At 53.5% G+C, this 24,380-nt stretch overlaps 1 protein-coding gene across 2 annotated transcripts; it reads right to left on the reverse strand.

The window, feature by feature from the left end:
- Positions 1–1,587: 1,587 nt before the first annotated feature.
- IP6K3 (inositol hexakisphosphate kinase 3) lies at positions 1,588–24,171 on the reverse strand. 2 transcript variants are annotated; one of them, XM_019738852.2, is made up of 6 exons: positions 23,988–24,171; positions 14,138–14,463; positions 7,603–7,816; positions 6,310–6,485; positions 5,040–5,215; positions 1,588–3,108 (listed from the first exon to the last, which is right to left on the reverse strand). In XM_019738852.2, exons 2-6 carry the CDS (start codon positions 14,334–14,336, stop codon positions 2,641–2,643), a joined length of 1,233 nt encoding a protein of 410 aa, XP_019594411.2. In that variant the 5' UTR covers positions 14,337–14,463; positions 23,988–24,171; the 3' UTR covers positions 1,588–2,640. The 2 variants fall into 2 exon arrangements, with proteins under 2 accessions (XP_019594411.2, XP_074188907.1); XM_074332806.1 differs by lacking the exons at positions 14,138–14,463; positions 23,988–24,171 and adding an exon at positions 8,000–8,138.
- Between the last annotated feature and the right edge of the window lie 209 nt (positions 24,172–24,380).

Genomic DNA, 24,380 nt, shown 5'->3' on the forward strand with positions numbered 1-24,380 from the left:
GGAAGGAAGGAAGGAAGGAAGGAAGGAGGGGACTAATGAAATCACAAACGAATGAGCTGCTTAGTCATATTTTTAAGTGTCTCTACCATCCTGCTCACTCTATTTCTCCACTCTTCATTTCTACTACTCCCAGCAACAAAACACTCATTCTGAATGCCAGAGTTTTCCTTCCCTGCACTCCCTACCCCCCCCTCAATCCCCAGCCCCTTCCCCACTCCTGTCACCCCTTGGAATCCAGATTCTTACCTCCTCCAACAGTTTCTGTGACAACTCTGCTCTCAGCACACCTCTTCAACTTTAAATGTTAGGATTGCTCCTCTGCACCACACATTATCTATCCTCTGTCCCATGGGGCCTTACGTGGTTTGCTGTCCGCTCATGTGTGAGAGCTGGAGCTTCCACAGCGCTTAGCAAAGAGACCAGTGGGGGCAGGTGTTCAGTACAAGGACACACTTGCTGATGGCTGGATATCTGGGCCCCCTCTCCCCTTTTGTCATTTTTAAGTAAACTCAGATTGGAGATCAAATACATACACACCCATCATCTCTTCTTTCCATACCTTTCTGTTCTCCGTCTGTCCAGATTTGTAGTAATTGGGTGAGCTCATTCAGCTGAGTTGCTGAATCTGCAAAGCTTATACAAGTTTCCAGACCATGGTGACCCCTCTGAGTCTGGTGGTCCAGTAAGAATGGTCTAAAACCAGGAGCCAACTGTGGCTCTTGCAACAAACTGCACTTCTGTTGGGGCCTCTTCAGAAGGCGGTGGGAATGCGGCTGGGCTGCAAATGATTTGTAGAGGGGTAAGAAGGCCTCATGTGAAGGGCACCATGGGGTAAAGGTATAGCCAAAGGAGGGCATCACATGGGCACGAATAGGAGCCGGCCCATGGAGAGCGACATGGGCGGCCAGCCCTGAAAGACCTAGACTCCGACTGCTCCTTCCTACCTCATCCTCGGGAAGCCCTACAACATCCAGGCTGCTCATGGCGGAGGAATCAGGAGCTAAGTGAGGAAGCTGAACTTGGTTGATGTGGGACCAGGTTCCCAAATGAGGAAGTAGCTCAGAAAAAGCAGTATTTAGGGCTCTGTGTTGTCATTAGCAAATACTTAGTTTTCGGCTGACTCCCTTTTACTACCCAACGGGCTTTGACTCAACTCTCCCACCATGGGCACTGAGCATGCAAATTAATTGTGTCATTACCTTGGCCAAACATAATTAGGGAAATTAACTTGCTTTGAAATCCATATAATGTATCGCAAAATTAAACAAAAGTTTTTTTTTTTTTATTATCGAGGCTACGCTTTCCTTCTATTAGTGTGGATTTTGGAAAGTTGATGGTAATTAGCTATGAGAATTCAGAAAATTACTTAATTTTGCAATGTATAAGGTTCAGATGGAAGGACCGCTTCCTTCTCAGGTCTGGTGCCTGCCTTGTGGATACATGCAAATGTTTTATTAGCCACCATTTTCCACCGGGTTCCCTGAAGGACTGCAGGAAATCTGTGAACTGCTCTTGCTGTATAGTCTAGTCATCCATAAATTGGAGCTACCATACAGTGTGGGGATCAGAATAAATAAACAGAAAGGGTAATAAGGTGCACCAAATAATCACTGGTGACCTCAGCAATTTTATTAACAAATTTCCCTAATTGGGTAACGAATCTTAGTGCTTGACTCAAGGGCATTGTAATAAGTTTCCACACTACAGAAGAAGGAATTAATTAGAACTCTTTGCTCTTTGTTCCGTATTTACCCTTGTCCACCGGTCTTGTAAACATTGCGCCTGGTTTCCTTGGTCCTCCAGGCTCTTTACTTCTGAACCCCGCCCCCCCCCCCCAATAAATAAATAGAAAGCTGAGAGTGTAGTTTAACATCAGTGGCGCCTCATGCACAGTTCACCACCACTGGAAGCTGTGTTTCATGGTCAGAATCAGAGCCATTTCGTGGTCAGATTCTGGCAGAATCATTGCTTCCGCTAGGTACTCGGAAGTCTGTAATGAAACCCTTCTCTCCACAGGCAAAATGGAGAACCTGGGGTGTTGGTTTGTCAGTGCTGTGTCTGGGCTTGTCCTTGTCCATTCAGAACCTGGGTACAAGCTGGTGAGATGGGCAGATCTGTCCCACTGCATCCTGCCCCTCTGATACAGTGCCTCCTAGGAAGGTAAGAGGTGTGCATTAGCTTCGTCTGCCCTTGGAGCAGGCAGCCCCTGCAAGCGAAACCCATGAACTGTGAACTCACTCTTCAAGACTCCTTCAAGTAAGGTTCCTTTGCCTCACAACTTGCAAGGACTGCAGCATGACAACAAGAAAGCATTTTTAGATGCAAACGCTCCAGATTCTCACTGCACTGCTGGTCTATAGCTCATGTTGCATGCCCCCAGTGAACCCCGCGGTGGTGCATTTCATACAGACTGTCCAGGCTGTGAGGACCGGCCTTAGCACAAGACGCCAGGTATGTGAATTATCTCCAGCGCTGGTTTCTTTAGCAGCTGTTAACGTAGCTTGCCATGTACAGTGGTGGCTTTCATACGAAGATGGGATTATTACAAAGACATCTAAGGGGTGTCTAGATTACCCTTGCTTCCAGTAGGTCCCTTTTAAGATCTAGATTCCAGAAGACTCTGGATGGGCCCAACACGTCTCATTCTCCCTCCTGAATATCCTGCATGATCTGGATGAGGTTTTCCAGGCCAAAAATATAGCCCGGATCTGGTCCGTCGTAAGTGGTGTGCTCATTCCAGGAGCCCTTGTATGTCGTGTGAGCAAAGTCGATCATCCGGATGTCCACTTTGGCGAGATCTCCTAGAGAGCTGCCATGGGCTGTCTGCGGAGCCTCCCGAGGGTGCGGGCTGCCTAGGCTTCCTTCCAGCAGCTCCTGCCCATCGTAGATGATGAGGAGAGAGCTGGAGTAGAACCGGTACGAACTCTGGCTCCTAATGACTGAGAGGAGGGCCCGGAGCTGGCGCTGGATGGGCTCTAGCAGCTCTGTCCGAAGGCGGGTTCCGTTGTGCAGGAACTGATAGAGGGCTTGTCTGAACCCCTCGGCCGAGAGTTTCCTTCCATAGTATTTGTCTTTGCAGAGAAAGTGCTTCTTATCAGTTTGAAAAACCTTATGTTAAGAAGAAGAAAGAGAAAGTGTGAAAAATTAAAAACAAAAAAAAAATTGCATCTGCTGCGGTTGCAGTGTCACAAGCGAACATAACATATAAGCAGATTTCCAGGAGAGGCAGGACGAGAATGGCTGAAGCAAACAGAACGATGATCTTTCATCATGCACCTTTCAGTGTTTACATTTTAAAATGCTTTCTGTGCAAGCCTCTAATAGGAACCCAAGGTCGAAAGATCCTTCACCCTACAGAGGTGACCCTCTACGCACGAGGAAAAGGGTTGGATCTCCTTTCTTGTGAATTTCCAACGTCAACCTCCAAATCATGATTTAAACCCTGGCTTCTGGCCCTCTTCAATTCAAATCTTAGCAAACCCAAGCCAGAAAGCCTTAGTAAGAATCTGAAATCACAGCCAATGGCCTTGGAGAGCCAACTAGATTAAATTTTCTCCAACAAAGTTTATAAAATCCTTTCTCTGCAGATTCTAGGGAAAAAATAATGGCTCTTGGAGTAGAGTGGGATGAATTGTTTGAAGATAAAAAGACAGGCTAGATCAGGTGTGGCTGGAGTGTTTGGGCAGCCAGTGCAGCTGAGGGGAGCCTGGCTGGAGGAGGGAGGTTCACAGCAGCTCCAGGGGCTGGTGACTCCTATACTTGGCACCAGCTCCCGTCCCCTCCCCTATCATGTCTTGGCCACCAGAAGGGAGCAGATGGAAGCGAGATACTGAGGGGGGGGGGGACAGTGGAAGCCACCCCTTTTCAATTCAGATGGCATAGGCAGCAACAGAGGCTGAAGTGAGGCTCGCAGCTGGCATGGCCAGAGAATGACTTGGCACGCCTCTGCCTGGAACACCTGGACAGGGCTGCCCGTACCTGGCCAAGGCAGTTTCTCGGGCTTTCCTGCCTTCAGAGTATGTGATGTGTTTGTGAACACCAGTGTTGAAAAAAATCAGAAAGATAGCATAGAGTTGGTGTTGCCTTTGGAGGGTTGGGGATCGGCTGCTAAATTAGCCATCATAAATACACGACAGGCATCACTTTCTAAATAAATCAGATCAATTTCAGAAGGTTTCAGGTCCAGAGAGAGATTCCATTTACACCACAAATCATCACACTTCATTCTCTTGAGGACTGCATTCCAAGCCTTTCAAGGGACATCTGTGCAACAAATTTATAGACTCAACTTCCAGCTTCAAGGGGTGGCAGTTTCAATTAAGGAAAGCTATAACGTTTACCGTCAAATCAGTGTCTGGTTTTGCTTTGAGTAGATAGACTATAAAGAGTGAACGAATGGTGAAAGTTTATTTCCTCCTGTTCTCCTACAGCCTCTGCCATAAGCCACGTCAGAGCAGCAAAAAATCGAAGCATGGAGCCGAGGCAAGAAAAATTAACCATTCGTTTGCCTGGGCTTAGCAGGTTACGACCTTCCTGCTTTGTTAACCAGAGCAGGTAGCAAGAAGCAGAAAAGGTGAAGTGAGAGGAGAGGACGGCTAATAAGAATTCAGAGACAGACTGCCTCACAGCATCTGAGGAGGAGTTCCCCTTTATCATTCGGAGAATGAGGAATCCGCAGAAGGCACAGAGGTCTTTGGTTTAGTTCCTTCCCCAGCCCCCGCTTACACACCGTCATCAACGCACTGCTCTCAACACGGCAGGACCCACGTGGCCGCCGGAAAGTTTCAACTGCCGCAGACCCTGAGGCCAAGTTGAGAAATGGTGGGATTCTGACACCACTACCCTGAAAGGTGCTCTTTGAAAACGTCAGTGTGTCACAGAGCGGGCTGTGCGTTTCCTTGGGGGAAGGTCAGTACCTGGCGGAGGCCTCCGCCACAGTGAGGAGCTCTGCAGGGGGCAGTGGTGTCTGCATGGGGGACATCCTGCGCCCACAGTGGACTTGCCAGGGAGCCCGGCCGTGCAGTGGCCCCGCCACCCACCTGCATGCCGCAGACACGCACGCCCAGGCGGGCTGAGGTGCTTTGCGCGCATTTCATCGTGTGCCGGGCCTTCTTCTCCTCGGGCGCGTCATCCCCGTGCTGCCTGGTCCCCATCTTCAGGTCCAGGATGCAGGGATGCTTGTATCGTGACACGACGTTTTCCAGCAACAAGAACCCTGCACACGCTAAGTTAAGGTGGATTCGATAACGTGAAGGCCGCTGTCCCCCAGGAGGCAGGCAGCACACCTCTCAAGCTGGCTGGAGGCTCCCTACGCTGAACGCTGCCTGGTCCCTCCTGTTTCTTTCATTACAGACAAGCCCATCGTCGCTATTGAGAATTCCAGGTAGTAGCTTTGCAGGCTGCTTTCACAAGTCCATTTATTTAGGGGGAGTTTGTGAGGATGCAAACTTCTTTTCAAGTTTGCTCTGAGGTTGACATTTACACACAGATCTGAAACCCCTGGTAGGCCTTGCCCAATTTACATGTTATGGCAGAAAATCCTAAGGCTGAAACCTCCACGTCACTGAATGGGCCAGTACCTTTTGGGACACGTGGATTGACGTTAACTTCAGAGGTGAGTTGTAGGAATATTAATTTCAGTGGAGGAGTTATCCTGCAAAAACTTCTTAGGGATTAAGGTTACAGATGTGTCTTAGTACGTACTATGAAACTAGCCACTCCTTTGCAGGAAGGAGCCCCGTGGTGACAAAGGGGTGTTTCAAGCCTAAATTTGCTCCCTGAGAATATGGCAGCCTGAGGGGGTGTCTACCTGTGGGTACTTCCCTAAGGGAGGAGCCACGCCCCTTCCTCCCCTCAGCTCTGTGGGAAGACCCCTGTGGGGGGAATTTGGAGGGCTGGAAGGTAGGTTGAGGTGCTGGGTGACTGCCCCCACCCAGAGTGACAGTCATCATTTGTATCTGCCCACAGAGACCCACCGCCCAGCCCATCCTTGCTGCCCCGGTAGCAGAGAAACAGCCAGTGACCCACCAGGGACACTGTGTTCAGTTAATTCCCAGTCTGACTCCCCTGAAATCTCTCATTTTCCTTTTGGAGAGAACTTGTTTCTCCTAGGTCCCAGGTTTGAGGGCTCGTGCCTCCAACTCTCCCTCACATCTGTCTCTCTCTTCCCACATAGCCCTCACGTGACCCTCCTCCTCCCACCCCTGCCCCTATATGTCTCTTTGTCTCTGTCACTCCCCCATCCTCTCCCCCCATAGGGCCACCCTCCTACCCTTGGGCCCGTGTGGTGGGGAGGGCAGGCAAGGATACGGTGCCGCTTGTTCTCCGGGTACTCGGTGCACAGGCGGGTCAGGTGGGCCAGATGGCAGTGCAGGCCCCACGGGTTAAAGCTCCTGCTCTCGGCCTGGTTCCCATTAGCATCTTCCACCAGGGAGGACACGGGCGTGCTGAGGTGGAACTCGGACCTCAGGAGAGCTGTGGCCGAGCTGCAGGTGAGGGAAGCACAGGACAGTCAGGGCAGCTGGGGCCACAGGGCTGGGGAACGGTGCCCGGCCCTGTGACTGCTTTCCTGGACTGGACTCTGACACGGACTGTCCCTGGAGACTCTCCAGGGCACTGGCCTGGCCTCAGAGTGCCCTTCCTGCCCCATTCAGGCCTGGGCACCATATCAGGCCACACTGCAGCCCTGGGGGTGGGGGAACCTAAACTCAGATTAACTCATTTGAGCCTGTCACCCCCTCAGAGGGCTAAGGTGGTTTAAATTCACTTGTAAGTGAGCTGGATTCTTATCTCATCACTACTGAAGCAACACAGTATGGGGGCAGCAACTCCACGGGGAATCAGAAGGCTAGGGGGGTAGGCTGTTACCCTTGAGACCTCAGAATGCCATAGGGGGTGGGAAGCACGGGTCCCTGGTCCCCCTCTCTCCTGCCCTCTGCATCTTGGCTTCCCCATCTGTGAAATGGAGATAATGCTCCTGCTTCCTGACACTGAGCCAAGAGGCTTAATTAGATCTGTTGTGCTCCTTGGGGAAGGGAGGTTCTTTCATTGTATTAGCTCCCTTTTCTTTCCCATAAATGTTTTAAAAATCCCCAGGGATCCTTTTCATCTGAACAAGGCCAGCTGACATTGTCAGAGGTTTCGGGGACCTCTCCAGGGCCCTCAGAGTGTCTGCCTCTCTCCTAGTCCTTCTCAAGTGCTCAGAAAGCGATTTCTGAGAGACATTAGCCACTTTTCCTCATGTCAACTATTCTGGGGTTTCTGTTCTACATGCTTCACCCCAGAGACACTTCATGGCCTCAGTGAAATAGGTATTTAATTAAACAAATGTGTGCCAAATGCCTGCTCTGCTGTAGAGGGCTTGGCATGTACATCGACGTCTGAGATAAATGCATCAGAGTCCTCTCCCTAGAAGTGGCGTGAAGAAGATGCATTCCTTGCTTTGGACACGTTGGTTATTCTAGACAGAGCCTTCGTCTGAATTTCTCATTTTCTCCACTCCAGCCTTCACGGGGAGCCATTGCCTTAGCACAGGTGGGAGCAGTACTAGTCCCTGCTAGGGACGAGCTCCCAGTGTCTGTCATCCTGCCAGGTGGCCCTCACCTCTCTTCGAGTGCGTGTGCCAGCTGAGCGTGCTGCCACTGGGAGAGGGGCCGGGTGCTGCCACTGCTGGTGGTGGTCTGCTGGAGCGTCTGCCATATCGCCACCGCCGCTGACGCTGTGGAGACTTTAAAGGGCTCCTGGTTCTCCTTCCGTGGGTTGGCAACCAGGCTGAGATGGCCAAGACTATCTTTCCGGAGGTGCACCGTGATGGTACCTGCAGAACACACGAGGGAGGGGCGGGGCAAGAAACCAGGTGGAATTTACCTGACTGGACACGTTGCAATGGGTGACATCCTTACGAAGTGCAGTTTAATGGCAATGGTCAACCTTCCCCCTTTCCCAACTCCTCTCTCAAGGAAGAGTTATGGGGCCTGGGCTGGTTTAGCCTGAACACGACCTGTTCCAGAATGAGCCCGGAGCCGTGGAGCCTGCAGAAAATAGCCTTGGGCCAATCTTGGCACAGCCTCTGCTTTATCGCATTTCTGACCCTTCACGCTGTAAACAAAGCCAGCCCTGTACATTTTGTCCTCGCATTCCAGTTCCTTTGTGCAGTCACACCTTCCCAGTCAGCGCACAGCTGCCCAGCTGGGTCCAACCTGGGGGTATCAGAGCTGGTCTTCCGCAAAGAGGGGCCCCCACCTTAGAGTGGCAGTGAAGGCCGTTGGGGCCCGTCCATTCCTTCCCCTTGTCCTTTGCCTCCACTATCCTTTCTGTCCCCTCCATTTGTCTGTATCTGACCAGACAGTGTGCTGTGGCTCAGGACGCTCCATCACGCTCTCATCCATCCTCCCCCATCTCTGGCTTTAACACTAATGCTTGCTGTTTCCTTTGGTCAGATGCCTGGCATATGAAGATTATTGGCGGAATATGGTTTGTTGATATAAAAAGACCTGTGAGATTTCCCCAACTCGAGTACCTTCGAACCATTGGTGTTTATAATCAAGGCACAACATCCTGCTCCAACTTGTGAATATGAAGAGTGAGGGGAAACCCAATGACCAGATGTGCTAACTGGGCTTCTCCTCCAGGACGCCGGCTGAGCTGGTCCTTAGCCCTGGCACGACATTCATGGCTCTGTGGCCACCCCCTTTGGATTTCTCACTCAGATGGCAGAGTTCAGGCCTTCCTCTCTGGGGCTCAGCCTTCAGCCGGTGCCCAGCCGCCCCAGAGTTCTGGTGAAGAGGGAATGACACTCTCGCAGTGGCACAGGAGACTGCCACCCAAATGGATTTGTGAGAACCAGGTCTCAGAGTCCTCGGTTTCCTGTTCTTCCGGCCCTACGCTGTTTTCTCTGTCTGCTCCCTCCCGCACCAGTCTGCTCTCCACCAGTGTCCCCCCTGCTTGGTGCCTAAGAGGCCAGCTCTATGGAGTGCACCAGTGGCTTCCTTCCCTGTGGCTCCCAGTGAGTTTGGCCAATGGGGGACATTGGCAGATGAGAAGGGGAGAAAGGTCGGGGTGTTTCTCCCGCTGGTTCCCTCCTGTGCAGTGTGGCCTTGCCGTGGCTATAGCCGCCCTCTCTCTGGGGCAGTTATACCATCCCCTCCGCTGGGTGCGCCCTTCAGGCAGAGAGGTGGTTACAGCTTTCCAGGGCTGCTGGTCCCGGGCGCCTCACCATGCCGACTGCCTCAGTGGGGGGGGAGCGCAAGGCTCACAATACCAGCGTGGGCCAGGGAGCCGTGTCCTACACAACTAGACTGAGAAACAACTGCTGGAACCGGAGTGTGTGTGTGGTGGAGGCGGAAGAAAGGGGAAAAAAAGTTATCTTCATTTGAACCCCTTCGCGTGTGCCTCTCATTTTCTGCTGGGACCCTGACTGAGAGGGTGGGTTGCTTGTGATCATGTCCTCTAAGATATTTATATCCTCTCCTGGCCAGCCTAAGTGGAAGTTTCTGCTGAACAAGCACTCAAGGCAGCTGATATCCTGCTAGTATCCTGCCCGGCCCCCCGGGGCTGCTCAGTGCACACACTTATTTTCGGGGCTGCTCTATAATCCAGCAGGTCGCTCTTCAGAGCCATCCGTGCCTAGCTCAGCGGTCTCCCTGGGCCAGTCCTGTCATTTCAGATTCCCGGTGCCCTAATTTTGCAGCCTGAGAATGACATTCAGTTTTCTCCAGCTCCTAAAAACACTCTGCTTTTCCTCAGCTCATCCCAGGCCCCATGTTCTGTAAAGTAATAATGATACTAATGATAATACGGTTCCTGAACCTGACGTTTACGGTTTATCTGAAGACCGGCATGTATGGAGCCCGCTGAGCTGGGCTGCCTGTGAGAGACAGCGGGGGCTGAACGCAGGACGGGGAAATAAATACTGCGCTAATGGTCATCACTGCTTTGTCTTTCACACCTACCGTGTTTCCCCGAAAATAAGACCTACCCCGAAAAGAAGCCCTAATGGAGCAAAAAATTCATCTAAAACCCGGTCTTATTTTCGGGGAAACACGGTACTACTACTGGTATGAGGCAGCATTCCGTGCTTATCATCTGTTACTGCCTGACTGTGGTCCATGGGGCTCAGGGAGATTGAATAACTTGCCCAAGGTCACACAGTAAGAGGTAGAGGTCTGAGAAGGCCACACCAGACGGAGATGAGGAAGAAGGACCAGTCTGTCACATGGAGCTGAGGACTTTATTGGGAGACTGTTGTCACACTATGTTTATTACCCGTGTGTGAATGAGGACACTCCTGCTGTGTCCCCAGTTATGTTTGTTCTGGTCATTTTGTTCTGTGGAGCAAACAAGCTGTGATCCCATAGTCCTGTGGGAGGTGGCAGGGCTGGGAGGGCCAGGAAACCCACGGATGGGGGGGTTTATATTTCCAGCCCTGTTTCCTTGGGTTGCTCTGCTTGTTCTAAGGAGGGGCACTGACCTGGAAACCGCTGTCAGGCCCCAGAGCCCACCTTCCACGTGCAAGAAGGGAGAGAGCTCGCTGGCCTCCGTGATCGTCCCTGGGGTGCTCGGAGCCTCCTGGCTGCCTGGGGAGCCCAGGATGGGATGCTGCCAAGGGCAGGGCCCTTCCAGATCTCGTAAAGTTCAAGTTACCACCCGGCAGCAGCCCAATTATGAGGCTGTGGTGACGGCCCTATCAGAAAGCAAGGGCTCAGGGAGCCTCCCTGGAAGGATAAGAAATGTGACCTTCTCTCACTTTCCGGGCTCTAGCTCTTCTCTGATCTCATCTGTTCTGAGTGTCTAAATAAATGGAAGCGAGCAGAGGTGCAAATAACCCAAAACCAATAAAATCCAAAAGTCATTTCTATTTCTCATATTGTCAGAGCGACACAGCCGTGCTCCGTGTCCCTGCCTCTTCGCGCTGTCTTCCTGCGTGCCTCTTCCGGGCTCTGTGTCTCCATCTATCTGTCTTCCCTCCCTCTCCCACATGCCCCTCTATGGCTCAGCCCAGCTCTTCCCTCGGAAGCTGGGACCCAGCACAGACAGGGCCTTGCAAACGGGCTTGCGTTGCCTGCTCTTGACTGAAGCAGCGTGTCTGCCAGGGGCTTGGATAGTTCTTTTTGTCAGGAGCCATGCTGGCCCTGGCCTGGCCTCCAGCTTGCCCTGTCTGTCCATGGGGACTAGGTCTCGGAGGCCCTTGGGCTCCCAGCACTCTGCTGCCCCTGCTTGACCAGGACAGTGGGACCCAGCGACAGCCCCCGGCTGCCTGCTCACAGCCCTCCCCCAGAACCTCAACCTGCCACCAAGCCAGGCTGGCAGACAGGAGTGCTTACTGCTGTGATTGACATGCCCAGAGCGTCTCAGCAATTTTGGTTTAGCTGAGCAGCTTCTGTCATGTATTTATTTTTAAGCTCATGAGAGTATTTGCCACCGTCTGTAACATGAATCTGGCTCATCCGTTAACCAACTGGGTCTAGGAGCGTGTCCTCACTCACCCAAAGCTGACAGGCAGACTGGGGGGTAGAGGGACTCAGCCCCAAGACGCTGTCATACCTGAGGAGCCCAGCAAAAGGTGCAGGGTGAGCTCCTGGCTCGGGGAGGCTGCCCTTAGGAATGACATCCCTGCTCATCACCCCTGGTGCCATCACAGTGCCTGGCAGTGGGCAGGGAGAGGGTGTGCTCTGAGGCATGCCGTGGCCACTTCAGTAACAGCCCTTCTTTCTGGGGCTGTTCCCATCAGGGAGAAAATGGGAGAGCCCTGTGGCAGCCCTGTGGACACTACAGTCCCCCTGACCTGAGGTTGCATCCCCTCCCTCGTGATGCTGGACACCTCCCTGAGCACAGGCGTCTGAGGCATCCATCTCTTTAGTAACAGTAGCTGGTGGAGCCAGACACCACACTTGGGAGCCAGACCTTGGGGCTTTGCATCCTGGCTCTGCCTTTCACTGGCTGTGTGGCCTGAGGCAAATCAGGTAACCTCTCTGTGCCTCAGTTTTCTTACCTGTGAAATGGGGATAATGGTCCCCACCTCAGAGGGTTGTGAGGTTTAAGTGAGTTTGTGCACAGAAGCTGTGTTTGGCACTGAGGGAACACTAAGGGTTAACTGATGTTACTTTATTATGGGCTGAAACAAGAAGCCTGCACAGCCCTGGGAGGGTCCCTTTCGCACCTAACACCTGACCTCAGTTACCTGCTCCAGACGCCTGAGAGTGAGGGTCCCGGATCTGGGCCTTACAGTGTCTCTGTAGATGTGCGTTTCCTCGGGTGATGTCTGCTCGGATTGTGACCAGTGAGTGAATCAGTTTTTCTGCATCCTTGGAACTCTATGTTTGGGTGCCCCCAGCCCAGGAGCTCTGCCTCACCTTCACCCTCAGCAAGGCTGCATGGTCTCACCTGTGTGTGTGTGTGGGGAGGTCTGCGGTTCCCTGACAAGTTGTTGGGAAACACCATCTCCTGAGTGAAGCCCGGGGGCAGGGACTAAAGGGCTCCAGTGTCTGTTGATGTGTGTGGCTCTGATGCCTTGGATCAAATTAATCTATCACCTTAGCAGAGCCCCAAGGCGGCTGGCACGGGGATGGGCCCACATTGAAGAGGGAAGCAGGGCGGACTAGGGGACTGGACAGGAGACCAGGGCCCAACAGTGGTACGCTGTCCTCCCCCTAGAGGAACGGGCATGTGAAGACAGGGCTCAGGGAGAGACCCTGGGTGGGGTCCTGGAGACCCAGCAGCCTCGTTCACTTCCCTGCTTTGCCTGTGCCTGCCCTGGAGTCCCTCAGCTCCAGAGCTGTGTGGAACAAGCATGAAATGCCGCAGGCAGGAGTCCACCCCATGCAATGACCTGCTACCCCTTTGCTGGGTTGAGTTCAGTGCAAAAGGACAGAGGCTAATTCCAGTGGCTGCTCTGACAAGATGGGCAGTGACCACAAGCGATGAGCAGCGCAAGTCTGGGCCCCAGGAGTCCCCCGGGGGCCCCAGGGGAGGCCTGCACAGGCTGTCCTCCAGCTGTCGGCCCCATTTCTCAGTGTCGTCCCAGACTCTCAGGAAGGCCTGGCAGTCCAGGACTGAAGCAATGCCCAGGACTCAGGCTTGGCCTCCTACCTGTGAGTCTCAGTTTGGAGCATGCAGAATACAGATTCCTGGGCCCTGACACCAGGGATTCTGATTCCCAGGTCTGGGATGGGGCCTGGGAACCTGCACACACACACACACACACACACACACACACACACGTCAGCGATTCTGGTAAAGTTGGTCGATCCCAGATCACACTTTGAGAAATACGGATGTAGATACTAGGCCCATCCTTCCCAGTTATCTCAATCATTGCAATGCATGCGAGTTTTTGACTGACTTGTTTGGATGTTACCATCACCTGCACTATAGATGCTTGGACATGGAGAGCAGCAGCCTGCAGTCATCACACCTAAAATCTTTTAAAGGAGGTCTTTTCTCAGAGCCCTAGTGCCAGCGTGGGACTGGCGCCTGGCAGAGTCATGCCCCGAGCCCTGTAAGCTGCATTTACCAAAGGCTGGGTATCGACAAAACAGCCCAGAGGCCCTGTCTGGAGGCCGCTATTGGCAGCCCTCCCCACCAGCCTTCTCTCTCCAGAACCCCCCTTGTGCACAGATCAGAACACCCCGCTCTGTGCCCATTTCCCCAGCTACACCTGGAAGGCAGCGCAGACCTCTGTCCTTGCCACTGGATGAGGGCAGGAATTCTGGTTTCCTAAAATTGCCATATCCCAGCTCCTCCATGTCCTGTCCTAGGCCTGAGGCTCCCGCCACCCGCCTGGCTCTCTAGAGGCAGGTAAAGAAGGCCTCCACCTGTCCTGTGTTTACCGGTTACGGCCACACAGCCATGGCACTCCCAAAGCACAGGCCACAATGCCCCATTTATTCCATTCTCAATTCCTCGAAGCCTGGTGGCTTGAGCTAATTTGTAACAACTCCAAATGTTATTATACTCCAGACCTGGAAGCTTGAAGAGTTCAGAGAAACTAGGACAGCGAAGGCCTGCCGGGCTGCAGGAGAGGGGCGCGTCTCCATGGCAACCGTCACACACACCGCTGTGCTCGAGGAAGCGGTGGGTGCACGGACACGGGCCTGGTCCAGGGTGGCGGCCCGCGCCGCCTGTGCTGCCGGACACTCACCTTTGTACTGTGGGGTGAACTGCTTCATGGCTAGCGGCAGGGATTCATAGAACTTCTGCTCCTGGGAGACGAGGGGCTTGCACACAGTGTCCTCGTCATACTTCATCACACACAGGTGCCCCCCAACCTGGTGCAGGAAGGGCTCCAGTTGCACCCCCACATTGGTGTCCCCGGCATCTGCACTATTCTGCACAACCATGGCCTGATGTAGAAGCAGCAGCTGCAGCACAACAGGCAGGGCTGTCAGGGGGCCTCGGCTTTCTCCTCGGCCTTTCCCGTTGTCATGGCATAGTTGTCTTCACAGCCGTAGGCTCTTGGCGGGGCCCCTGGAAAGCAGAGGAGGAAGGTGGAAATGATGGGAGGGAGATAGTGTGCTGGGGACAGCACACGGGACAACCCACAGTCCCCAGCCACGACCCAGCAGTAGTTAAAGAAGACTGTAAACAGGCATTGATTACTTCTGGAATAATCTGTTACGAGAAACTAGTAACAGTGGGTGGCTGCCGGGAGCAGGGCTAAGAGTGAGACTTTTTCTCTAAATACAGTTTTGTACCTTTTACATTTAAATATTCAAACATTTGTAAATATCAAACAATACACACAACTGTAGGCTTCCAGAGTTCAGAGGCTGTGCCTTAGCTTCTCATGTCATGTTGCCTGCCTGGGGGAACATGGATCCCAGCCCCGAGAAGAGAGCAGAGTCTCTCCTGTTGGGGCACTCGGCATCCAGCGGGGCTTGGGGTACAGGAAAGCTTCATTTTTGTTAGCATAGCTGTGCCCATGAGTCTGCATCATGGCTCTACAACATAATTGCTGTGTGACCTTGGGCAGTTACTAAACCTCTCTTGGCCTCAGTGTCCCCATCTGTGGAATGGAATAATAATAATACCTGCCTCATGGTGCTGGGAACAGAATTGAGATAAAGCCTGTGAAAAAGTTCGCGCAGGGCCCAGAGCTAAGTGCTCAATAAATGTGATTTACCATTATTTCTGGCATTATTGCCTTGGTGGTTCTTATTTTCCCAACAGCTCTGGGTTGTAGGGAAGGCAGGTTTTCTCACCGCTATTTGCAAATGAGGAAAAAGCAAGGCCTGAAATGCTTTGCCTGGGCCCAGCAGGGTCCAGGTGCAGAGGCGGAAGTAAAGCGGGGCTCCTTGTCTCTGGGCCTCGTCTTCCGCTGCCTGCTGCTCCCTTTTCCTCCCGAAGGGTGGGCTTGCTGGACCTCAGGCAAATGCTGGGACCCTGGGCTCCTAAAGACATCCTGACTTTGTCTCAGGAGAGTGCCAAGGAGACACTGCAAGGGAGGCTCATCTGGGTGTATTCATCGGGTCTGAGAGGACATTCCCATAGGGGTTCCCCTCACCACTGAGTTATCAATACTCTCTTCTGCTGGACTCCCGGCTGAGCAGTGCTGGGTGTGATGAAGCCTCTAAATGACCTTCAGTCCTGACCATGGGCATGGCCGGCTGGTTCCTTGTACAACAATACCCATCAGTTTGTTCAGGAACCTGGCTCAGAGAGGCTCCGGCCACCGCCCAGACCTCCAGCACCAGGTGGCATGGTCAACCTCAGCCCAGGCGCACTCGTTCCACCCAGGGGGACTCTCCCACCCTGGTTACTATTCTGCAGGCCACAGAGCACCACTTGGGAAGGGGAAGGGGATGTTGCACCTGGTTTGTGCGTTTGCTTTGCTGGACGCAGGGTGAGGCTTCTGGGAGCTGTCTTCATGGCTAGAGCGTGGCTGGGGTGGGCGGGGTTGTGAGATGGGGCCTTGGAGTGGGGAGGCCAGAGGCCTGATGGTGAGGGGCCTGTGCCTGAGACCACAGCCCAGGCCTGTTTCCAGCTCTGCTCTAAGACCGCACTGAGCTGAGCCCTCCTGCACCAGGAGCTGAGAAAAGAAGTTGGTGGGAGGCATCCAGATGCAGAGGGAAACCAGAAATCAGCCCAGGGATGAGTTGATGTCACAGTTGCTTAGCAAATGCAATCCTACTTGCAAATTTGGCAAAGGCCACAAGGAAGAAAAGAGAAAAACCAAAGTGGCCCACCACCACTCCTCTCACTGGGGTCGCTTGTATGTCGGCCTTTGCCAGCTGACCTGTCCCGGGGGGCAGGCCGGGGGCGGGGAGACAGAGAAACTTCTGGTAATCAGAGGGCCAGTCAGGGTGTAAAATTCATTGCTAGGTAGTCCTGGAAGGAGCCTGGGCCCCGTCCCTCACACCTGTCTCCCTAGGGCCGGGCCCAGCACTAACCAGGCCTGCTCTACCAACGGCCAGGCGGTATCATGCCAGGCCCTCATGCTCCCGCACTGGGCAGTCCACTGCCATTCTTCCCCCACACCCCCCATAAGGAGCGCTAAGGACACGGATGTCACCTCACTGTGACAGCAAGGGCAGAAATACCATAAATTATAAATGAAACAATCATGTAGTGCTTGCCATGTGCCAGGCAACGTTCTAGGTGCTTTGCATGGATGAACCCTTTTAAGCCTCATGACTACTCTGTGAGGCAGTGTTGTCAGCCCATTTTACACATGAGGAAAAGGAGGCACAGAGAGGTTAATAAGTTGCCTGTGTGCACCCAGCTAGTGTGGGGAGAGCAGGGATTTGTGCACAGATAGATTTGAACATTAGCCCCAGAGCGCTTACCGCTACGCTGCGGGGAGGCTGAGGGCTGCCGTTTATCTACCTTGAGAGTCAGGAATTTGGGCCTGAAGGAGGCTGGGAGTTGACCAAAGTCACCTACAAGTCAGGCTGTGCTGGGACAGGGCCCAGGTTGATGGTGAGTTCATGTCCTAGTGGTGGGTGGGCTCCACACCGCAGAAACCACTGGGGGGGCAAGTCAGGGAAGGCGCACCTATAGCTGGGGCTTGTTACTGACCTGGCTGGGGGTGTCAACCAGACCCAAGAGGCACTGTTGTTCACAGACATTCTCAGGAGCCCTAGCTGAACCTTCTCAGAGAGCTCAGAGTGAGCCACAGTGACCCTGGGCAACCAAGACAGCCCACAGCAGTGACACAAACGCTTCTGTCCTTAGCCTTGGGGTGGGTTGGTAGTAATGGGCTGTCTGCTGGGTAGTCACCCTGTATTTTTCAAAAAGCTGGACTCAACAGCTGGGGAAACTAAGGCCCTTCCTCTCAAGGGTCATCTTAGGGTGGAAATTGGGTGGCATCTCAGACTCCTCCCACACTGAGCTGTGTGGCTTTAGTTCTGACACAGGTTGGTGGGAAGAGGTGGAGGGAAGGCGGATGGGCAGTGGCTTCAGTACCCAGAACACCTGCCTGAGCTGGGCAGTGGGCTTGGCTGCTGCTCAGGGAGGCATTCTGTGGCCTTCCTGTGGCACTGACACTGACCTTGGATTCCCAAGGAAGCTTGAGGTTTTCATCTGTTGCTGTCTTTGCGTGCAGCCTGCCGCTCTGTGGGACCAAGCTAGGGAAGGCCTCCATTCTTCCTATCCCTCCCTCAGACGTTCCAAATAAATAATCCAGCCCAGACATTCCTTACACCACATGCAGGCACTTCTGTCATTGCCATGGGCCTTGACCTTTGATCAATGCCTCTGGGCCCGTTTCTGTTTCCTAAGAGCACTGGGCAAGGAGACAGGAGCCCAGGTCTGTTCTAGCTGTTGCACAGCTTGCTGAGGCCCCTGGCATGCACTGGGTCTTGGTTTCCCACCCACCACAGCCTCGTCATGCTGCTCAGATGACAAAAGGCACACACAGCACTCCTTTGTGGAGGCCTCTTCCCAAGCGCCTCCTTCACAGGGTTTGCCACTGTGTGGGTGATTCTCAGGACTGACTCAGCTTGGGTGCTGGGAAGGCAGGTGGGGCGCTCGCCTGAGACAGGACCTCATGCCTCCTCTGACACACTTGCTGAATACCCTGGGCTCCCGTTAGTGCTTCAAAGGGAGACAAATGTGTCTGTCTCCAGCCCACGCCTCCTCCTACAGTCCCAGAGCCCAGACCCCAGAACCAGCTCCTTCCTAGTGTTCCTTGGGGAGGGACAAGAGGGAGTGAGGATGAGGGAGGGTGGGGAGGGAAGAGGTGAGATACCCCCCAGCCAGAAGAGCTCAGCTTAAAGGCCCCCTCCCCAGGAAGAGTGGACACATGGCCCCAGGTCCCCGTCTTCCTGCCCTGTCACTGGGTTGTCCTGAATGATGAAACTCTGGGCCTCACTCCAGGAGACTCAAGGGCTGTTTCTCTGATGGGGCCCGGCCATCGAGCTGGTTGTTAAACGAGGCCCTGGATGGTCTGTGTCGGTGCAGCCCTGCCGGCCTGAGTGACAGCCGCCGGCTGCTGGGTTACAAGACACTACCTGGTCTGAAAGGAGGGTCACAGACAGCAGAGCCTGTGGCTGGATTGGCTTCCAGAGTGGGGACAGATGACAATACCAGGAATGTCAGACACAAAGACAGATGCCACGCTGAGGAGGGTGAGGGTCATGGCTCGTCACTACCAGTCGGCACATTTTCTTTCCTGAGAGCCTGTGTGTATATAACCCTGGCCCACATGCTAAACCTTAGTTCTTTAAAAATTACAGGAGAGTTTTTGTTTCTGTTTCAAACTCGCCACTCCCGTTTTGGGGAAGATGGCAGGCGAAACCACAAATCAAACTTGTCAGGGTTCAAACTTGGACTAATTAGTCACGGACTATATCTTATCAAATTCTGTCAGCTCCTTGAATCTGGAAACAAGTGGGCCGACTGTGGTCATTGTCTCGGCTGCTCACAAATATTCTGGTGTTCTCTGCAGGAACAAGACTACCTCCCTTGTCTTTTGAAGCTAAGTGTGGCCACATGATTTGCTCTGGCCAACCTAATGTGCATGGAATCGACAGGTCACTTCCGGTGAGAGATTTAGGAGCAAGCAGTTCCCCACGTTCTCCTTCCCTGGCTGTGGTCATCCTGGAAGCACAGTCACTCCCTGAGTGACTGTACATGTTGGCTATGTAGCATGACAGACAAATAAATCTCTTATATCAGGCCACCAAGATTTGGGGGCGGTTTGTTGTGCAGTACAGCCTAGTCCGTCATAATTCACTAGCTCACAGCCAGATACCCAGTGTGGGGTCCTGAAGTTGAAAGCAACCTCACTTGAATCAGAACTCAAGTATTTCATTGCACAAAAACATCTATACAGTAATAGCCACTCCTATTGAGCATCTATTGTGGACCACTGGCTTTGCAGTCACCACCTCTGTTTCTTAAGAGAATCCTTTTTAGGTGGAGAAAAGTGAAGAGCTTTCCCAGGGTCCAGAGCTCGTGAGCACTGAAGGTGGGATTCAGTGCGGTGAGTCTGTTTATTCTAAGGCTCCTGCCCATTCTGCCACACTGTGCAGTCTTCATTTGGGGTCCTGAGACCCAAGTCTGGCTCTCAGGCCTGGGTCCTGTCTGAGGCCCTCTCCAGGCTGGGTGCCTCAGTGGCCTCCATCAGAAATGGGAGCTTTCCAGGAACTTGTAGCGGCTGGGCAGCCAGGGCACCACACCCCGGGGCAGCATCTGCTGGCGGACAGGCTCAACCAGCCGCTCGTGAGGGGGCTCAGCACTGTGGGTGAAGGACTCTCACCATGGGCCGGTGCAGACCTCACCCAAAGCCACAGCACCAGTAGTGAACTCTGCAGACTCAAACCGTAGCACCCACAGAGCGCGATCATTTCTCTAGTGTATGTCACGCTTTGGTGATTACTGAAATACAAATTCATTTGAAGGCATTATTGCGTTCCTAGCAGTTTTTGTCATCATCTATTTTCTCAATCAACAGATACTTAAACGTATAATGAGTATTGCAGGAGAACTCATAGGGAAAAATTATGTTGAAAAATGGGTCCTAGTTGAAAAGGTTAGGAGAGAGGCTGTTGGCTGAGATGGCGGTGGTGGGAGGGTGTGGGAAGGGGAATGAGTGGGGAGAGATGTTGGCTGGGCCTGGGGCAGCTCAAGGAAGGCCTGTTTGGGGTATGTGTGCAGGGAGCAATAGGGAAGAGGGAGGCTGTGCGGGGAGGAAGAGGAAGGATGCCACAGGGGCCTGGTCGTTTCATGCCCTCCACACTGCTGCAGCCAAGGAGGGGACAGAGAGGGTGCCTGACCACCTGACTGGAGGTGCCTGTGAGTCCCGGCTCAGTGTCGGGGAGGCGGTTGCCTGAGATCATTGGGGTGTAGAAGGCTTCAGGACCACATCCTAAGAAATCCGGGGGAGGGGGGCATTCTGAGGAGGAGATAATTAAGAAACAGCTTGTAGCAAAAGAAGACTGCAATATAAAATGTGTCAGGCTGCAGATTCAAAAAGCAGCATGGTTTATAGCCCGCCCTCTCGCCTCTGAAACGCTAACGCACATTCGCAGGCCTCTCGGAGCCAGAGGTTTGGTACAAGTACCATTCAATGTCTTCGCAATGCCCAAGGGAGCATTTTTTAATCTATTAGTGATGAGAGGACCCAAAAACCATTTAAAGCCACTTAGGTCGTAATGGGCAGAATTTTGGTGTTTCTCACATGGTAGAGGGTTGTGTATCATCTGAGGCCATCTAGGCTGGGAAAGCACACGATTATTTTCTGGAGAAAAAAAATTACGTGTTAAAATCCATTCTAAAAATGACTCAAGGGTTATAGGCCTGTGTGCCCTCCATCTGCATGGCCCCTGGCCCGGTGGGATCAATATTGAACACTGGGGGACTTCACACATCACCTCCCCAGCTGTGGCTGAAATATGTGGCTATGGAGAGAGTCCATTTCCCAGCAAGCCTCGATCTCCAGAATCATAGAGCAATACCTCATATTCCTCAGTTGCTGCAACTTATTTCGAGGCTGATTTTATCCTTTGAGAGAAGATTTTTTTCCTCTCCTTTTCTCTTAACATTTAAAATCTCCCAACGTTCCTCCAGCTTGAGGAGCAAATGTGATTTTAATACAGCGATTATTAGTTTAGAAGCCCTTCAGCCACTGACAAATGTCCTTAGCAGCACCAGCCATGTTCTGAGCACGCTGTCAGGGCGGGAGACGCATGGGGCAAAGATGACTCAAGAAGCTGAGATGTTGGAAGGGCCACTCTGGGGGAGGCAGAGGGTGGGAGGGCTTCTCCCTCCCTGGGCTCTAACACACCCTGACCTCAGGCAGCACAGTGGGTCCTCAGGTCCCTGGGACATGGCCAGTAACTGCTACACCAGCACCTCCAAAGCTTGTCCCCATGAAGCTGCAGCCAGGATCTTGGATATTGCTAAACACCCTTCCCAGTACATTTCCCAACCTCTGACACCCTGCCCCACACCTCCCCACCTTTCTCTAAGTAATATGACCAGCCACCTGCCTTTGGAAGAGATGGAAGATTTAACCCATGGTTAGCGTGGCAACTTTATCGCTGCAAGAAGAAACAGCTTTTTAAGGTCAAAACACAAGTGTGTGGAGCAAGTGAGTGTGTGAATGTGTAGATGAGTGTGTGAGTGTGTGTGTGTGTGACTATGTGGTTATGGTCTTTCAGACCACAGAGCTGAATTGGCCAACTGAAGAGCAAGCCTGTTGGGGAGCACGCCAGCGAGGCCGCCCCCAGCAGAGGGCAGCAGAACTGCTCAGAGGAGTCACACTGGCCAGAACCCTACAGCCTGCCAGTACTTCCTGGCCTAGCAATGGGGACACATTCCTGAACCACCCTGGGTTTGCCAGGCCTGTCCTCAGAGAGCCCAGATGGCGAAATGTCCCTGTCTTTCCCGACAGCCGTTTTTAAAGAGCTCAGAGTGATCACCAAGGTTGATCCCCCCCATGTTCCCTTCTTGCGCCCTCCCTGCTTTTTCTAAAGGTTGGCTGGGGGGAGCTTCCTGCCCTGGATGAGGCACATTTTGAGGAATGTGGTGCCTGGCTCAATTCATGGGGAGGGACCCCGAAACCAGGGACAGGGCTTGCCGGGGAGGAGGTGAGTTGAGGGCAGTGGAAGCACATTTGAGCAGAGTGGGACGTGGTCTTTAGCATCTCCACTCAACAGGTCCCTCCCGGGGCACGTGGACCCCGTGGCCCCTTCAGCTGCCTCTGGGCCAGCCCAGCTGGTGGAGGAGGAAGAGCAACTAGCATGAGGGAAGGGCTGCCAATGTGGCACTGGGTGTGTGGGCCGCTCGCCTCACCCCCTGTGTCCACCTCCCTGCCTCCTACCCCACCAGTGCCCTGAAAACCTGATGCATCAATTCTCAATGCTGCAAAGCTGATTGCTGCTCCAGGGCTGCTGGTTACAGACAGCGACCTTCCGGATTTCTGCCTGGGAAGGGTTTACTCATTTGCCCTGCTCGGAGCGGGAGAAAGCTGGGGGAAGCTGCTGGCCGTGGAGCGGGCTCAGCCTGGCCTGCTACCCCAGGATGCCCTGGGGCAGAGGACAGGGAGGGTCCCAGGGACCACAGCCCCTTTGCAGAGGAGTTTCTCGGATCCTTGATAAGGAACTGGCTCTCAGGGAGCACAGTGGGGAGGGGGGACCAGGAGACCTGGTTCTGCCCCAGACTGCCCGTCCTTTCCTCTCTGGGGCTTAGTTTCTCTGTCTGTTCTGAGAGCTGTCTGACCAGCCATGTTCTTCCCCTCCTACGGGACAATTCAAGTCAATGTTGGGAAAATCAGGGGAGGAGGGTGGTTGGCAGAGACGTTTCCAGATTGAGAGACTTAGAAGACGTACTGACCCAACGCAACTCGATTGGTCTGAACAAAACTTTGAAAAACATTTAGAGGGCAGTTGGGGGAGTTTGAATATGGACTGGATGTAGACATTCTTGGGGAGTCATTACTTTTTCTAGTGGGACAGTGGCATTGTGGTTATGTAAGAACCTGCTCTGGGGAGGAAGGCTGGGATGTCTACAAATTACTTCAAAACACTTTAGCCTGAGTAGTGGATGAAGCAAATATGGCAAAATGCAAACAACTGTTAAATCCAGATGCAGGGTGTTCATTATATCACTCCCTCTATTTTTTCCTAGAGGCTTAAAGTTTGTCATAGTAAAAAGATTAAAAATAAACTGGTAGCTTTTAAAGGCTATAGAAGCCCAGGCCCTGTCCCAGGGGGTCCGAATCTCTGGGGAAGGGGCCTGGCATGGATTTTTAAGGGCCCCAGAGACCCTGAGGACCATGGCAAGCGCAGGCTCGGGTCTCTGGTTCACTGGAGAGCCCAGAAGCATCCACGGCGGGGGCTCGAGGGGTATGCAAAGACTCTGGCACTGCCCAGGGCAGGGGGCCCTGGTAGTGACATGCCTCTGATGCCCATGGTCCACCATCACCCCGTTCCATGGGGGCGCCCGCACCCAGGCCCCAGCCTGCTGCCCATAGCTCTGATGTCACCCACGCCCCGTGGCTCCACCCGGTGAAAGGGTGGGGCTGCTGGTACAGGACATGCCGGGACAGGACATTCCTGGGCCCAGGCAGTGGCACTCACTTCTCCCGGAACAGCTGCTTCTGTTAAGGGTTAAACCCAGCAGGGTGGTGAATCATGGGCTCTAACCCCTGCACCTGCCACACGGCTTCCTGTGTGGTCCCAGTTCAGCCCAGCACCCCCAGCCCCGTGCCTTCCTACAGGAGCCATGGGAAGGGAAGTGTTGGAATTACTGTACGGGAAGGGGGACCAGGACGGCAGAGAAGCAAATGACAGAATTTCCGTATTGCTGAACTGTTGCAGCTTGTCCCCTACACAGGTGCGCACAGATGTACAGACACACAGACACACTGGCACCTCCACAGGGCAGATCCTTAGTCAGCCCTGGGTGGAGAGGAGGCCCGTCCCTCAGACCGCGCGGTCTGAGCAGGCTCAGTGGCCATGAGACCCTCTTCCCTTTCTCAGGCACCATCAGGGGCTCAGCAAGGCCCTCCCTGCCCATCCCATCCTCACCCCCAAAGCAACACTCACCAGGGCCTCGTCCGGTGGGGTCGGTGGGGTCGTGGAGCGTGCGCACAAGAGGGTCTAGCAGAAAGCAGTCTTCTCTCTCAGTGCCTCCTGACTGCAAGGGCCTTTCTCAAGGTCCCAGTGTGGAGAAGTCACTGTCCACTACAGCTCTGGTGGCAGGTCTACCCAGAGAGCTGGGCTACAGCGGTCTGGGGAGGGGAGGTCACCTGATCCTGGGGAAGGGCTGGCAGGGGCTGACTGTCCAGCTGTCAGCTGGTATTTGCTGCTCTGGGAGGGGGGAGGAAGAGGAGGAAGAGGAGGAGTAGACAGAAAGGGAAGGGAGCTCTGCTCCGCTCCCTGGCTGGATGTCAGGCCCCGCGTACCAACGGCCAGTTGCCCAAGGCCCCTGGTTATTTT

Source organism: Rhinolophus sinicus, linkage group LG05 (genome assembly GCF_036562045.2).
Source record: "Rhinolophus sinicus isolate RSC01 linkage group LG05, ASM3656204v1, whole genome shotgun sequence".
Taxonomy (NCBI): domain Eukaryota; kingdom Metazoa; phylum Chordata; class Mammalia; order Chiroptera; family Rhinolophidae; genus Rhinolophus; species Rhinolophus sinicus.